General features: G+C 46.8%; 1 protein-coding gene and 1 non-coding gene across 2 annotated transcripts in view; one reads left to right on the top strand and one right to left on the bottom strand.

Moving 5' to 3' along the window:
- The window catches only part of LOC126235537 (inositol-trisphosphate 3-kinase A-like), a 192,189-nt gene that overhangs the window by 45,649 nt on the left and 128,354 nt on the right, over positions 1-18,186 (bottom strand). The window contains exon 3 of the mRNA XM_049944256.1: positions 1,790-1,972. Within this exon, the coding sequence (XP_049800213.1) occupies positions 1,790-1,972 (183 nt within the window). The remainder of the gene's footprint in view (positions 1-1,789; positions 1,973-18,186) is intronic.
- Positions 5,510-5,584, top strand: Trnas-cga (transfer RNA serine (anticodon CGA)). Its single transcript has one exon. It is a non-coding gene; the product is annotated as a tRNA-Ser (tRNA).

The raw sequence follows: 18,186 nt of genomic DNA, 5'->3' as shown, positions 1-18,186 counted from the left end.
GTTTTAAAAGCATGAAATTAACTATTAAATCGTTTTGTTTCCCTTGCCTTTGTATTACGAAACTACTTCACTCGTAAGGGCTAACGTAATTAATTTTATCATAAAATTTACACAATTCCCTTTTGTTTCATTATCCTCACGGGAAAGTTTACATTAGTCATATTAACGAAATAGGCGACATAGATGGTAAAGTAGGAGAGCGTGTGGATACTACGAATATCACGCACCGGCCAATTTAAAGTTATTTTTCGGCTTAATACACCCAAAGTGTTCTGTATCAACTGACAAACTTCCCGAAGTGTCAGTATGGACAAAAAAAAAGTCAAGTCCAATAAACTTTCATTAAGAGATTTGAGAACTTCTTCATCTTCGCTACTGTGTAACATCTCTTCTGCTGAACAAATACTCATAGCTCTCAAGGTATGCATTGCAGACACCAGGTTTACCGGACCTTGTTGTTGGTAATTCTTCTAGAAGAATTCCATGGACCACGGCCATATAACCCTGAAGTATTATCAACAACAGTACCATCCGGTCGTGAAAGCCTTCATTGTATGATTACCGGACATTGTGTTCTTGTTTTGAACAATACTTCCTCATCCCAAAATATGGAGAGCAAAGACCTTGTAGCAGAACAAATATGTTTCACAGTACTCAAGATGAACAAGTCAGCATTGTTTTGGTTGGCAGGAGAGCCAACACCGTGTTACTAGGAGGCCGAAAGGCACGCGTTTTAGCTCACGCAGGCTGGCGTGAGGTCTGGAACAGGACAAGGAAATTAGAATTTAGAAAAACGGACGTAGCTGGTGGAATACTTAACTTTAATCCGTTAATGAAGAACGTCGGTCTTGACGGTACATGATTCATAATATCAATAGTATCTGATAATGGCGCCTTGCTAGGTCGTAGCAAATGACGTAGCTGAAGGCTATGCTAAACTATCGTCTCGGCAAATGAGAGCGCATTTTGTCAGTGAACCATCGCTAGCAAAGTCGGTTGCACAACTGGGGCGAGTGCTAGGAAGTCTCTCTAGACCTGCCGTGTGGCGGCGCTCGGTCTGCAATCACTGAAGTGGCGACACGCGGGTCCGACGTATACTAACGGACCGCGGCCGATTTAAAGGCTACCACCTAGCAAGTGTGGTGTCTGGCGGTGACACCACATTCCTCCCCCGCAAATCGGTGTACGGTTGTGGCATAAGGCTTCCGCCCGCCGTGGGGTGGACCAGCATTTCAGGCTGACTGCAGTAAAATTTTACTGTCGCCAACTAGTATTTCGCGGAAAGACCACAAAGATAAGATAAGAGAGATTAGGGCTCGTACAGACGCATATAGGCAGTAATTTTTCCCTCGTTCTGTTTGGGAGTGGAATAGCGAGAGGTACCCTCCGTCACGCACCGTATGGTGGATTGCGTAGTATGTATGTAAATGTAGATGTAGAACCACCGCCGGGACCAGCCGAATAGTGCATGACTGCAGCGCCTAGACCGCCCGGCTAATTCCGCGCAGCTTCGCTACGTCATGTGATAAAAGTGCAGGAAGCGTATCAGGCAGCGCAAACGTCTGCCTGAGCGGAGTTAAAGGGGGGCAGTCCAACAAGATGTGGACCACAGTCAAAGCTGACCCGCAGCGACACAAAGGTGGGTCCTCGCGGCGCAGTAAACAGCAGATGTGGCCAATGCGCAGACTGCGTGTGGAGAACGTGAGGATGCCATCGCCGGCACCAGCGGCGTCCCTCCGCCTCGCAGAGTGGTCCAGTAAACACCGGACACTGGTCGCTGGACACGCACCTGGAAGAGCGCCAGCCGGCGCCGCCGCTCCTCCGAGTCCTCGCGGCTGGGCCTGCCCTTGTCCCTGTCCCTGGCGTGCGGCGGCCTCTGCGGCGACTCCTGCTGCGGCTGCGGCTTCTTCCGCTCGTCCTTCGCTGCTTCCATCTCGCAGCTGGCCGACTCGCCTTCTTGGTGCACGATCAGCTGCAACACGACGGTCACATTGGCGCAGAGATGCTACATACTGAGGTGGCAAATGTCGTAGGATGGCAAATGCAAGTGTACAGATGGCGGTAGTGTCACGTACACAAGGTATGAAAGGGCAGTGCGTCAGTGGAGGTATCCTTCGCGCTCAGGCGATTAATGTGAAAACGTTTCCTACGTCATTATGGCCCCACGATAGGAATTAACAGACATCGAAAGGGGAAATAGTAGTTGGAGCTAGACGCTGGGGACGCTCCATTTCGGAAATAGTTACCGAATCCAGTATTTCGAAATCCACAGAGAAAAGAGTGTGGCGAGAATATCAAATTTCAGTCATTACCTCTCACGACGGACAACGCAGTGGCCAACGGCCTTTACTATCTTTTGGTTCAAAAATTCGATTTTTTTAAACTGCATTTTTGGATCCATAAAAGTCTTTAGAATCCATCCCTGAAACGGTTTTTCCGACTACGGAACGGAAATGTTTGTTATTCGCGGTTGAACAAAAAAATGCACCTGCCTGAAGTCGGCCTTTTTCAAGCACCAGTTTTTTTTCTTTCGGAGGACGAGTTTTTGTACTGGTGCTTGGGAGGAAACACCCAAAATCCAAATGAAAGTTTGAACGCATGTGTTTGGAAGCTAGCCACCAAGCATTTGCATTCTGGTCCGAAGACTGTGGAGATTGCGACATTCCTGGCAGTGAGCAGCTTCAACGAAGGGTATTCAGCAATTCTGAAGACCATGACAACGATGGACGTCACCCTGGGACTCTATTCGACGCAGTTCGCCAAGCATTCGGACGACCACCTGATTGAAGCGGCCGAAAACCGCTTGTCACCGGACGTACGAGCGGCTCTGGAGCAGTGCAGGATGGCCCAGATGGAGCAGAACGCCCTCTGTGAGGGAGACAAAGGACTAGTTTATAGACCCCGAAAAGCAGATTGAACGTACGTTGCATAATATTGCATTTATATGTTGTCAAAACTGCAAACGCGTTTTTCTGTAAATGACCTATTTTTAATCGCGTGTTGTGGTAACTTGTAATCTACTGAACCGATTGGCATGATTCTTTGTTTCAGACGAAGCTAACTAAATTCTCTAGGAGTTGTACAACTTTTATTCCGATCCATGAACCATAAATACTTTTACTTAGCCGACGAAGTCGGAAAATCGATGAAAAACCCAATTTTTTTCAAATGGCCGCCATTTTGTTTCCTATCGTCCAAATAACTAAAGCGAGGTGCAACTCCTGAAGAATGTTATATACACTGCTGGCCACCGTAAATGCAACACCAAGAAAGACAAGAGGTAGCACAACAAAATTTATTTTGTAGATAACATGTTGAGCAAGCATCAAATGATTACGTTTGCAGACGTCTGTGACATGTGGTTCCTTCCAGAATCAGTAGCCAGAGTAGCCGCCATTGTTGGAAATCACCGCTGCCACACGTCTCGGCATTGAGTCAAAGAGATGTTGGATGTGTTCCTGGGGTACAGCAGCCCAAGCAGCTTCCACACGTTGCCAAAGAACATCTGGTGTGGCAGCTGGGGATGTAATCTGGGCCACTCGTTGAGCAACCATGGACCACATGTTTTCTATCGGCGAAAGATCCGGAGAGCGAGCCGGCCAGGGAAGCAATTCAATCTGGTTATTGACGAAGAACCTTTGGACAATGCGTGCCACGTGTAGTCGCGCATTATCCTGTTGAAATATGGCTGTGGCCGAGCCCTGAAGGTAAGGAAGGACAACTGGCTCCAGCATCTCGGATATGTAGCGCCGGCTATTTAAAGTACCGGCAATGCGTACTAGAGGCGTGCGAGAGTAATATCCAATACCGCCCAATACCATAATACCAGGTGCAAGACCAGTGTGGCGGTGCATAATGCAGCTGTCCAGCATCCTCTCTCCACGGTGTCTCCACACTCGAATCCGACCATCGTGGTGCTGCAGACAGAAGCGTGCCTCGTCAGTAAAGACAACGTCATTCCATTCTGCCGTCCACATCCGTCTGTCATCACACCATTGGCGACGGAGACGTCTGTGGTTCTGCGTCAATGGTAGACGAAGCAATTGACGTCTTGCGGACAGACCACTCTGCTGCAAACGGCGTCGAATGGTACGCGCAGACACTGGATGATGCGTTACAGACGCAATGTGCTGTGCTATGGTTCGGGATGTCACTGAACGATCCGTCACTGCCATGCGGACAATTTGGCTATCAGCACGTGCAGTGGTGCACCGAGGTGAATGCGATCGACCACGTCGGTCCGTCGTACCCTCCTGCATCCAACGGTCACATATCCGCATTACAGTTGTTTGGTTTCGTCCAACACGACTAGCCATTTCTCTGTATGATAATCCACAATCTCGGTAAGCTACTATCCTTCCTCTCGGATACTTGATCAAACGATGTTCGCTGTTGTCTACGAGGCATAACTGATCGTCTTGTGAAACAACCACAAGGTAAACACACGTGCCGAACGTACACTGGTCGAAATCGCCAAGCCTTCAATGGCGCTATGAGGTGGCGCCACAGGCGCGCGAGATGTGCGTCTGCGCTGAAATTCTAATCAGTTGCATATCTCATCGCTGTAAACCCATGGTGTAAATTTCACTTGATTCGGATGCTTCCTTCAGGGTGTTGCATTTACGGTGGCCAGCAGTGTACTTCGCTAACGTCAACTCAATTTTGGTTTCAGACGAGCCGGCTAACATGTGACATACCGCACGTGCAGGTCTACATCGAAATTTTGTTTCGTTCCCACGCCTTTGCTCTTCAACATTTCCGGTCGAAAAAATTCCAGTTTGTAGAGGAGATATCAAACATTTTCACCAAATTTGACACTGATATCTACAACACATCCCTTGAAAAAAATTCTCAAATCACATGCTTTTTTCGGGCCAAAGATAGTAAACCTCCCCTTAACGACCGAGAGCAGCAGCGCTTACACAGCCAGATGTCAGTGCTAACTGACAAGCAACACCGCGTGAAATAACATCAGAAATGAAACTTCCTGGCAGATTAAAACTGTGTGCCCGACCGAGACTCGAACTCGGGACCTTTGCCTTTCGCGGGCAAGTGCTCTACCAACTGAGCTACCGAAGCTCGACTCACGCCCGGTACTCACAGCTTTACTTCTGCCAGTACCTCGTCTCCTACCTTCCAAACTTTACAGAAGCTCTCCTGCGAACCTATGCTGGCAGAAGTAAAGCTGTGAGTACCGGGCGTGAGTCGTGCTTCGGCAGCTCAGTTGGTAGAGCACTTGCCCGCGAAAGGCAAAGGTCCCGAGTTCGAGTCTCGGTCGGGCACACAGTTTTAATCTGCCAGGAAGTTTCATATCAGCGCACACTCCGCTGCAGAGTGAAAATCTCATTCTGGAAACATCCCCCAGGCTGTGGCTAAGCCATGTCTCCGCAATATCCTTTCTTTCAGGAGTGCTAGTTCTGCAAGGTTCGCAGGAGAGCTTCTGTAAAGTTTGGAAGGTAGGAGACGAGGTACTGGCAAAAGTAAAGCTGTGAGTACCGGTCGTGAGTCGTGCTTCGGTAGCTCAGTTGGTAGAGCACTTGCCCGCGAAAGGCAAAGGTCCCGAGTTCGAGTCTCGGCCGGGCACACAGTTTTAATCTGCCAGGAAGTTTCATATCAGCGCACACTCCGCTGCAGAGTGAAAATCTCATTCTGGAAACATCAGAAATAATTATGAGACAGACGACGAACGTATCTTCTGGGACTGTGCTGCGAAATCTGGTGTCAATGGGCTATGGCAGCAGACAACCGACGCAAGCGCCTTTGCTAACATCACGACATTGCCTGCAGCGCCTCTGCTGGCCTTGTGATCATATACAAATAGACGAATAGACGGCGGCATGGTCAGATGAGTCCCGATTTCATTTGCTAAGAGTTGATGTTAGGGTTAGAGTGTCGCGCAGAGCCCACGAAGCCGGTGATCGAAGATGTCAACAATGCACTGTGCAAGTTGGCACTCGTTCCGTAATGCTGTGTACTGTTTTTACATGCAATTGACTGGGCCATCCGGTAATGGAAATGGGTGTTTGGCGTCATTGGCCGGGAGGCCCCTTACAGGGCAGGTCCGGCCGCCTTGGTGCAGATATTATTACGAGGGCAGTTCAATAAGTAATGCAACACATTTTTTTCTGAAACAGGGGTTGTTTTATTCAGCATTGAAATACACCAGGTTATTCCCCAATCTTTTAGCTACACAACACTATTTTTCCACGTAATCTCCATTCAATGCTACGGCCTTACGCCACCTTGAAATGAGGGCCTGTATGCCTGCACGGTACCATTCCACTGGTCGATGTCGGAGCCAACGTCGTAACGCATCAATAACTTCATCATCCGCGTAGTGCCTCCCACGGATTGCGTCCTTTATTGGGCCAAACATATAGAAATCCGACGGTGCGAGATCGGGGCTGTAGGGTGCATGAGGAAGAACAGTCCACTGAAGTTTTGTGAGCTCCTCTCGGGTGCGAAGACTTGTGAGAGGTCTTGAGTTGTCATGAAGAAGGAGAAGTTCTTTCTGATTTTTGTGCCTACGAACACGCTGAAGTCGTTTCTTCAATTTCTGAAGAGTAGCACAATACACTTCAGAGTTGATCGTTTGACCATGGGGAAGGACATCGAACAGAATAACCCCTTCAGCGTCCCAGAAGACTGTAACCATGACTTTACCGGCTGAGGGTATGGCTTTAAACTTTTTCTTGGTAGGGGAGTGGGTGTGGCGCCACTCCATTGATTGCCGTTTTGTTCAAAAATGGTTCAAATGGCTCTGAGCACTATGGGACTCAACTGCTGAGGTCATTAGTCCCCTAGAACTTAGAACTAGTTAAACCTAACTAACCTAAGGACATCACAAACATCCATGCCCGAGGCAGGATTCGAACCTGCGACCGTAGCGGTCTTGCGGTTCCAGACTGCAGCGCCTTTAACCGCACGGCCACTTCGGCCGGCGCCGTTTTGTTTCAGGTTCGAAGTGATGAACCCATGTTTCATCGCCTGTAACAATCTTTGACAAGAAATTGTCACCCTCAGCCACATGACGAGCAAGCAGTTCCGCACAGATGGTTCTCCTTTGCTCTTTTTGGTGTTCGGTTAGACAACGAGGGACCCAGCGGGAACAAACCTTTGAATATCCCAACTGGTGAACAATTGTGACAGCACTACCAACAGAGATGTCAAGTTGAGCACTGAGTTGTTTGATGGTGATCCATCGATCATCTCGAACGAGTGTGTTCGCACGCTCCGCCATTGCAGGAGTCACAGCTGTGCACGGCCGGCCCGCACGCGGGAGATCAGACAGTCTTGCTTGACCTTGCGGCGATGATGACACACGCTTTGCCCAACGACTCACCGTGCTTTTGTCCACTGCCAGATCACCATAGACATTCTGCAAGCGCCTATGAATATCTGAGATGCCCTGGTTTTCCGCCAAAAGAAACTCGATCACTGCCCGTTGTTTGCAACGCACATCCGTTACAGACGCCATTTTAACAGCTCTGTACAGGGCTGCCACCTGTCGGAAGTCAATGAAACTATACAAGACGAAGCGGGAATGTTTGAAAATATTCCACAAGAAATTTCCGGTTTTTTCTACCAAAATTGGCCGAGAAAAAAAATGTGTTGCATTACTTATTGAACTGCCCTCGTACAAATAGACGAATAGACGGCGGCATGGTCAGATGAGTCCCGATTTCATTTGCTAAGAGTTGATGTTAGGGTTAGAGTGTCGCGCAGACCCCACGAAGCCATGGATCGAAGATGTCAACAATGCACTGTGCAAGTTGGCACTCCTTCCGTAATGCTGTGTACTGTTTTTACATGCAATTGACTGGGCCATCCGGTAATGGAAATGAGCGTTTGGCGTCATTGGCTGGGAGGCCCCTTACAGGGCAGGTCCGGCCGCCTTGGTGCAGATCTTATTACATTCGGCGTCGTATTGGGCGACCTGCGCGCCGGATGGGGATGAAATGATGATGAAGGCAACACAACACCCAGTCCCTGAGTGGGGAAGATCCCCGACCCAGCCGGGAATAGAAGCCGGGCCACTTAGGACGTTAGTCCGTCAGGCTGACCAGTCAGCTATTGCGGAGGATTGGGCCATCCGGTGGAGATGACTATGTTCAGATATTTGGAGGGAAGCCATTCATAGACTTCATGTTCCCAAACAACGACGGAGCGTTTATCGATGAGAATGCGCAATGTCACTGGGACACAATTGTTCGCGACTTGTTTGAACATCCTGGAGAATTCGAGCGAATTATTTGACCACCCATTAAGCATTTATGGGACATGATCGACAGTTTCGTGTACAGAATTCTGCATCGGCAACCCAGTCGCCTTTACGGATAGCTATAGAAGCAACATCGCTGAATATTTCTGCAAGGGACTTCCAACGACCTGTTCAGTCCATGCCACGTCGAGCTACTGCACTACACCTGGCAAAAGGAGATCCGACACGATGTGTGTGGAGGTATCACATCACGTCTGTCACCTCAGTGGACAGCCATACTAAGACTTTAAAATATGAAAGTAACGCTGTCCGTTACATTACACAACTGATTTTCACGATATTTTGTACGGAGGTAGCTTGAACCCTGAGGAGGACCCTAGGCTATTTTAAAACGAAAAAAAAAAGATCGACTCCTAAGACGGTGAAGTAGGTCAGTGAACATTAACTGCGTTAAAACGTTATTAAATTTGTTGTGCAGTAAACACGTGGTACAATGTACAGCTACTTAAGTAGTATGGCGTATAGAAGCACACTACTGTCCATGCCCCTCCGCACGCATAACTCGGCAGTGGGCGTAGCAGGCGTTGTTGAACGTTCAGATATTACAAAATTTGTGCTGCCCTAAACCAAAAATTATTTACATTCCTTCTTCGTCAGTTTGGCGCTATTTGACACTTTAAGAAATTTAACGTTTTATTTTCATTCCTTGAAATAGGTATGCATTTTGTAGTAGATAGTCGATATTTGGTAAGTCTCAATTTTGTATTTGACTTAGCTTTGATAATAATGTCACAAATTAAACTGTTGTTTAACAATTTATTGCGCTTTATTCTGACAGTTTTCGCTATAAACATTTTTACAGATTTTTTAAAAGTAATCTTTAATAAGTTAAAGATGCAAACTTGTTTGTCCTGTAATTTTACAATGGTCCTTTTAAACTGGGTAGTTTTTGAGCATTTAGTTGTTTCTTTTTTTCTATAACAATGTTTTAATTTGTTTTCAATTTCTGAAGGTTTTAAATCTTTACTATTAAAAAAAATCTCTCCATCTTTCCTTTGAGTTAGGTACTTGTATTATACTTTTGAATATCATTAATATTTCTAAATATGGTATAAACGTGTGGGATGCAGACGACACTTGTGAAGACTTCGTTGACTAAGAGGGTTTATTTACGAGGGGCGTTCAGAAAGTAAGCTCCGATCGGTCGCGAAATGGAAACGACTATGAAAATCCGATAAAGCTTTGCACAGATGTGTTGGGTAGTGTCTCTAGTATAACCCCAGTTAGCATCACGTCGCTCTTCTCATTTCTGAGCTCGCAGTGAGTGCGTAAAGATGTCTAGAAAATAGTGTCTGCCGCCAAGTATGAGGGCCTGGTGAGAAATTTCGCCTGAAGCTATGCAGCTAACATTACATAACTGTCGTGCTGTTTCTTCTTCAAGACAATTCTCAGCCGCATTCTGCAGGGGCAATGAAGATGCTCCTGCATCGTTTTCAAATGGAAATGTGAGATTACCCACAATACAGTCCGCAATTGTCTCCCCCTGCGTTTCATCTCTGGTCACATGAACCGCTGTCTTTGAAGACAACATTTTGACACAGACAACGAGGTGTAGGCCAGCGTGGAGAATTGGCGGAAAGCACTGGCGGCTGCCTTCTATGATGAGGCTATTGAAAAGTTGGTACAACGCTATGACAAAAGTCTAAGTCAGAACGGCGACTACGTAGAGAAGTAGCTGAAAGGTGTAGCTAATTGTTACAAGTAAAACATTTCTGATGTTCACTGTGGTTTCAATTTGGCAATCAATCGGAGCTTACTTTCTGAACAGGCCTCGTACTTTTGAATATTATTAATATTTCTAAATATGGTATACATGTGTGGGATGCAGACGACACTTGTGAAGACTTCGTTGACTAAGAGGGTTTATATAGTAGATTACCCCTTGACGGTGGGCACCCAATGTTTACCCGTGTGCGTGGCTTCTGAAATTTGCAAAAGAGCTGCTACACCATCTAGCGAAGCCGGACAGTTTCTGCATCGAAATATTGTGGAGATAGAACCATAAAATCCGATGATAATTCCGAGAAATGTATTTACAAAGATTACGTCGGAGTAGCCTTAAATGACATACGAAATAATAACAAAAACCCATTCATTATGTTGCTATATATCGGCACTACATACATGTATACATACACACATACATGTCTACACCCCTATATACCCAGATATTTGTCACTTATAAATGACTCGCTCACCAGGACACATAACAACGAAACTACTGATAAAGGAGCGCAGACGCGTGTTGCAGCTAGTACGCTGTAAGTGTAGTTGAAGAAAGTGGAACACATTTCGAAAACAGGCAGTATTGGTCAAAACTTAAGGAAAATGTCCTATAACTACCAGTATCTGTTGAGATATGGGCTGTTCTACTTGTGAAGAGTAATTTCCAATCGGTGATGTAGGCCGTCTTATTGTAGCAGTTCGTTACTCACGAATTAACAGCGTTATTGGATGTGAGCCTTACAGAAAGACAGCGACTGTGCTTTATGCACGACTGGGCACCAGCTCATTTTTTTTTTTTTTTTTCTATTGTGCGACAGTATCTCACCCCAGAGTTTCATGAGCGACGGATTAGTTGAGGAGGTCCGGTGTAGCATGGCGTCCCAGTTTACCGGACGTGAGTCCGTTTGATTACAGGGTTTGGAGCGATTTAAAGGCATTGGTGTGTTCCCAACGCATCCATAAATATCTCAAGGTTACAGGAGCGAGTTACGAATGCGTGCGATGGTTTTGACGCAATCCGAATGGAACCAGGTGTATTTGAAAGAGTGGGTGGTTGCTGGAAGATGTGCCAGGTTTCGTGCTAACCACATGCAGCACTGCCTGACGTAGGAGAACGTAGTATCCTGTGGCTACAGTATCAGAGATTCACAGTTGGGTTTGGTCAACTCATGCAAATACTTTGGTGTGATAATTTGCAAGGATTGGTAATGGGTCGATCACATAGGCTAGGCAAGGCAGGTGGCCCACTTGGGCTCAACGGTAGAATACTTGTGACATGTACCAGCCTACAAACGAGATCGCTTAGAAAGCACTCTTGTAACACAACCTAGAATACTGTGGGACCCATGCGAAATACGACTGTCAAGGGATATTGAATGAATTCAAGAAAGTACGCCAGGAATAGTCACAGCTTGTTTGAACCAATGGAGGGCGTAAAAAAAAAAAAAAAAAACACTTAATTGGCAAATACTTGAAGATAGCTGCAAACTACCCCAAGGAAGCCTACTACAAAAATTCCACGAACCAGCTTTAAGTGATAAAAGAATTACTTTTCAAGGTATTTAGTTGTTCTGCTGTGAGAAGTATAGAGGATATTTGTATTTCATTTATTTCTGTAATAATACTTGATAAATCTAAATTAAATCTACATGCGCATTACTGACGCCATGTTAGGTAATACGAAAGACACGCTGCGAATTTATTGAAAGAAAAGGAAAAAGAATAATAAAACATGTATCTGAGAAATTGTACTGAAAGCAGCACCAGTATTTAAAAACATATAGTGTAGGGGATTATTTGATTTTTCAGCTCTTAAAAATACGCAAGGACAGTCGATCATGTGTGCCATTTCGTCTTAGTAAGAACCATCTAGGCATGCGCCTATAATAATTTGTATAAATGATGGTTACTTGAAACACGTTTCAGATAGTCAAACCTGATTGTTGTCTACCTAAACAGATATCTTACTATGCAATGCATTTCAGTGACTCACCGTTGTAATAAGGCAAGCACTGGCTCGGTGCATGTCTTTTTTATTTATTTGCTTCATTTATCTGATATGCCACCATCTCATGAAAGCGTCTTTACACAGATTTCTAATAGCCTCATTACTGTCATTCCCGTTGCCCACATTTTGTACCGATAGAGAATTAATTAGTATGAATATTTTTCTTCTGTCAAGGCATATATCTACGGATGTTAGGATCTGCTTCTTCTTACAGAATACCATGAATAATCATTCCCTACTACATCTAACTTGCATTTCTTTCTTTGTCTATTCTAGGTTCGTTATCGGGAAAGTCATGCATCTCTTCAATAACCCTGCTTCCAAGTTTGATAGTCAGCGATCCAGCGAGACTACCTGCAGCTGACGTGATGCCCTTTGTTCTCTATTTGTTTATGTACACAGCCGGTATGGGTTTGATACCATTAAACAATGATCTACATTATGTTTCAGCCGCTGTGCGCCTTTTCTGAACACCAGTTCTTGGGAGAGACACTACCGACTACCCGGCTGTACGAGTATCTTTGCCCCTGTTGTGATCTCGCGGGTGTTTCGCGCTCGCGGCAATTGGTGTTGGACTCGCTACGGGGTGCGAGGACGTGCTTGAGTGCACGAAAGGGGAAAACACGCGTGCTCTGCCAGCAGCGGCACGCCGGGCCTACCTCGTAAGGCGGTCTCGAGTTTGTGGTGGACCTGCCTGATGTCAGCTCCGGCTGCTGTTCGTCGCATTGCCTTGGTGCCTGTTTTCTCGGAGAGACCCATCCCTGGAGACCATCTCGAACAACGCTCTCCATTTAAGGAGTAAGTGATTTTAGTGCCTTCGTTTCGTAGAATCATTCGCGTTCCAGCGAGTGTATTTGTTGCTTGGTTGCCCTAATATACGCGTCGTTGAAGTAAGAGCAGCCGACAAAGTGTATGAGCGCCTGGATACCAGCAGTTACTAATTCCTTTTAAAAATCCGCTTGTTGCATTACTATTAGGAAGCTGAGTAGCACGAAGGTGTGTGTGTTATATTTTTTTTTTTTTTGGAGTTTTGGGACAATATCCAGAAGTTTATGTATTGTCTGTGTGAGATTTTCAGTATATTTTGATTGCCACCAAGTCGACGTCCCTTGTATATTGCTGTAAAATTTGAGTCACCTATATACGTGCATTTATTTGAAAGCACTCACTCAGTAGTAAAGACTCGTATTTTGTAAAGCTAGTCATTTATACGTACTTTCTTTATATACGTTCATATATCTGAATGCACTCACTCAGTATTAGAGCATTTGCTTCATTTATATTGTTATTTATTGATCTCTTTGTAGTGGACTGACAAGGCAGCCAGTCCACAGAGACGGGTAGCCGAAAGGGCACACGTACACACACGCCGACTGGCGCGAAGTCTGGAACAGGATTCGTAATGAATGTGATAAAGAAAAGAACGTAGCTACTAGAACACTTAACTTTTATATCGTCCTTTGGTATACAGCATTCTTGATGATACAAGTGAGACTATCTTGAGATACATGCAATGGTACAAATGGCGCCTTGCTAAATCGTAGCCATTAACTTAGCTGGAGGCTATTCTAACTGTCTCTCGGCAAATGAGAGAAAGGCTTCGTCAGTGTAGTCGCTAGCAACGTCGTCGTACAACTGGGCCGAGTGCTAGTACGTCTCTCGAGACCTGCCGTGTGGTGGCGCTCGGTCTGCGATCACTGCCAGTGGCGACACGCGGGTCCGACATGTACTAATGGACCGCGGCCGATTTAAGCTACCACCTAGCAAGTGTGGTGTCTAGCGGTGACACCACACTCTTAACTTATATTAATAGATGTTTGGTTGGTGTTTGCCGTGTCTTCTGCCATCTGTTTGTGTTCCAGTTTTCTGCGAGTTGGGGTGTGTTGGAGCGCGCCACGTTTCGCTTCTGTGCACAGAAGCTGTGACGTGCCGTCTAATGGGAAGTGACTCCCGGTTAACCCAGACGTTTGGGTGTTGTTTTGGACGGCTAGTCTGCTGCTTCAGGCATTTTACGTTAAGTCACCAATTTTTTTTAAGAAAAAAAGGTTTTTTTTAAATTTGTTCGGGAATGAATTGTATTAATTGTTAACCTTTAAATCACCTTCTGATTGTAATTTATTGTTCTTTTAACTATTGAAATCTTTATGGTTTATCTCTTTAAGTTAGTCTTGGTATTTAGAATTTGCTGCTTTGCTTAAGAAGCAAGCTATGTGACATTTTGGTATTGTCTTAAACATGGCCACGTGTTGATTGTCTCTTAACTGTTTTGTAAATATTGTCTTGAATAAATTGATAATTGATTTGGTAGTTGTTGTGTTTAAGGAGCGACATTATAGGGGCTCTTAACTTCCATGCTAAGCGTGCCCCTGATACCGACTTCCTGAGTCACAATGTTGTTGATATAAAGCCTTCGTAACACAAAGCCGTCACACAACGATAAACAAAACAGCTTTACTAGCGACAGCGATTCCTTGTCCTTAGCGAACATTTAATGGAAGGTAAGGCTTACGAGGAAGAGACTATTTACATAACAGAGACAAAATCTGTAAATTACACTATTACTTTGATTCGTCAAAAGACTACCGGGAAGAAAGTGCCTGTTCGACACTCACAGTCATTAATCGACAGATTCAAAGAGTGCTCTTTCACGCGTACCATCAAGAAATGTTGGATAAAGTGAAAAACTGGGATACTGGTCATCGACTTTGAACAATGACACACGAGCGGCACTCACACTTACACAAAAATTGTCAACGTAATAGGTCGCAGCACTAATACCCAGACGACAGCCATGTTTCGCGATAAAAATGAGTGACAAATCGACGAAATGTTAGAATTTCCAGCGAAACTGAAGAGACAGTATTTTGGTTCTCAAACGCAACAGAGATCTTTTTTTAAACATCCAATTCAAAAGACTCACCAGGTAGTGACATCTTAGCAGTCTTCCATTACCTGGCAAATCCGACGGCTGGTTATATAAGTATCTCCTGATACCAAATGTACTGACTAAGGATACTACGGACCTAAAGCTATGATATCCTACACTCTCTCTCTCTCTCTCTCTCTCTCTCTCTCTCTCTCTCTCACACACACACACACACAGTGTCACCATGCTGCGCTGCTGCCCCACCTCGTGTACCGCTGCGATCCCGCCGCCAACTTCTGGCTGGCAACACGCATCTGTCAGAGGGTCCACCTTCAGCCTGTTGTGCTTCCTCATGGCTCTGCCTAGCGAGCGCTCCCCACGTGCTCGTTTACCGCAAGACCAGAAGCTGTCCTCGGTCACAGTGTGCGGCGGATACGATCGAATTTGGAATCGGCTCGAGACAGTCTTCGGTTTCGCGTTACTCCCAGCACGCCGTTGCTACGCAACGTGTACCTCACAGGTTCCAGGAGATCAATTTCTTTGTATCGTTTACTTTATCAGCGTATGAGCTTCCATTTCCTTCAGTATCTTCTTCTTGAGCTTACTGCATTTAACCACGTTAAGATCGTCATTGCGTTACTGGACGTATACGGCTTATGCAAAAAAAACAGTAATACGGTAGCATTTAAGACGATCTTGTTAGAATATCATTTAAGATTTACAACGGTTACCTCCGCAACGAATTTCTCGGGCTTTCTTACACTTCTTCGGCTGTATTTCTGTCACGTCGCTACGTCACAGCATTCTAAGGTTCATATGTGTGTGAATTCGTAAGCGACCAAACTGCTGAGGTCGTCGGTCCCCAGACTTACTACTTAAACTAACTTACGCTAAGAACAACACACACACACCCATGCCCAAGGGAGGACCCGAACGTCCGGCGGAATGGGCCACGTAATCCGCGACATAGCGCCTCTAATCGCGCGGCCACTCCACGTGGCCGTCGTGGCATTAGTTCCAAATAAACGTAGGTGCTACGTTACTGCCATGGAGCTTGTCATTTAACGTTCGCGGTAGCAAGGGGGAGGGGATGCTTTATGCCCACCTTTTGAAAACATTGCAACCTTGTCTTGTACATTGTACTTTAAAATTTTGAAAACAAATATTTATTGTTTTTATTGATTTCTTATAACGGATTCCGCAGTTATTTTGAATTTTTCAGTAAAACGTAATCCGAAAACTTAAGTCCTGGTAGTGAATGCGACATCTTGTAACAAATGTCAGCCGGCCGCGGTGGTCTAAGTCTGCCGCCGGCAGTGCTGCGAGGCGGTCACGCGCCAGAGCACTGCGGGCGAGGCGCGCACGGTGTGTTTGTGTTTACGTCGGCCGCTGTAAGTGCCGGTTTCCTTCTAGACCACCATGGCGCACAACTATCGGAAGAAGACATTACGTTTCAACTTTTGTTCCGACTTCGCCCGACCCAAGGCCCTGGAGGTAGAACGATTTATACGCGATGAAGTTAAAATACCACCAACGGATCTAATTGGTATCCACTTGTCCATAGTTAACAGTACCGTCTACGTCAAAATGATCAACGATGCGGCGTGCGACAAGGTGCTTCAAGAGGCAAAACGTGGACTGCGCTTCTGTCATTCCGACGGCAACGTCGGACCCGTTACCGTCGATCACGCAGGTCTCGGCACACGGACGATAAGGATCTTCGAACTGCCGTTCGAACTACCTGCAGACGTCGTCATCGAGGCGCTCCGTCCCTATGGCAACGTTCTGGAACATGTTGCCGAACGATGGGTACAATTTCAAACCTATCCCGTTTTAAACGGTGTTAGACAGGTCCGCATCGAGTTGCAGAAACACGTGCCTTCCTATCTACGTATCGGAGGCTGCCGTGCCATTATAATGTACGACGGCCAACCTCGGACCTGTTCCGGTTGCGGGAAAGAAGGTCACCTACGGTCTGAATGCATTCAACGGCGTGTCGCGCAGCTCCCGTTGTCGGAAGCGTCCGTCACACCCACGATGACCGCCCTACCGGTCACTTACGCAGCGGCTCTTGCCACGTCTACAGTTTCGTCCAGTCCGTCGCCCGGTCCTTCCGATCGGCACGTCCCACCGTCCCAGTCACCAACGGACGGTGCAGACGTCCCACCTGACAACATTGCCGCCGAACAGGCTCCCGCACCGGACGCCGAGGAGACCAGTACATCTTCACTACCTGTTTGACAATTTCATTATACCCACCGACGCCTTCGAACCAGGTCGACGCTCCACCTTGCCGTCGTCCGACACTGAGGAACACGTGCGCAAACAACGCTCGCCACGTAGGCGCAAACGCCGTCGCCGTTCACCCACGGGCTCTCAGAGCGTTGCCACCCGCGACGACGAAGAAGACATCCAAGCAGCCGACATTTCCACGCAGAGGTCGGCGGACAACTTTCACGATAAACAAGACGTTTCGCAGGACGGGACCACTATGGAGGTCGCCACGCACAATGTAACGATCGGTGCGCCGGTTGAGACGCCTGTCTTCCCGCCGACAACTCCAGATCTCTCTCACCACGACGCAATTCCCATGGACATTGGACAGACCCACGACACAGGAGCATGGGCCGACGACATTGAGGAAGGTACGCCCCCTCCTCCGGATGAGTTGCCTCCGCCGGACGAGGCTGCCTGTTAACATTAAAAGCGAGGCATTGCAGCTGATGGGACGGGACTTCCTGTCGGTGCCCTCCTCTTACTTCCCTTGGTGATGGTAGATGCGCGTCCACCACCACTGAAACAAACGTACCGGTTTGCCACACTGAATATCAACATGATCGGCCTTGCACCCAAGCTGCAACTCCTATGTGACATGCTTCGGGCCTCTGACGTCGACGTCGCCCTTCTTCAGGAAGTACGCGTTGCCACACTACCACCAGTCTACGGCTACGACTCATACACGTCCACATGTGATCAATCAGGGCGTGGAGTGGCTTTCTACATACGCGAAAGAGTCCCACTCACGGACACGACAATCCTTCCCTGTGGAAGAGGCATGGCTGTTACCATCTTCGACACGCGCGTCGTCAATATCTACGCTCCGTCTGGCTCCACGAACCGTCGGCAGCGGTCCACTTTCTTCGGACATGACGTGGCGCCCCTGTTTTCTGGACGCTATGATCGCCTTATCATCGGAGGCGATTTCAACTGTGTCCTCCATCCGCAGGACCAAGTGCCTGGTTATTCGCCATGCCCGGCGCTGCTCACCTTAATCGAAGATTTTCATCTAGTGGACGTTTAGGAGAA

The sequence above is a fragment of the Schistocerca nitens genome, chromosome 2 (assembly GCF_023898315.1).
Source record: "Schistocerca nitens isolate TAMUIC-IGC-003100 chromosome 2, iqSchNite1.1, whole genome shotgun sequence".
Lineage (NCBI taxonomy): Eukaryota > Metazoa > Arthropoda > Insecta > Orthoptera > Acrididae > Schistocerca > Schistocerca nitens.
Note: the sequence above shows the minus strand (reverse complement) of the source record. Positions and strands in the feature narration are given on the sequence as shown.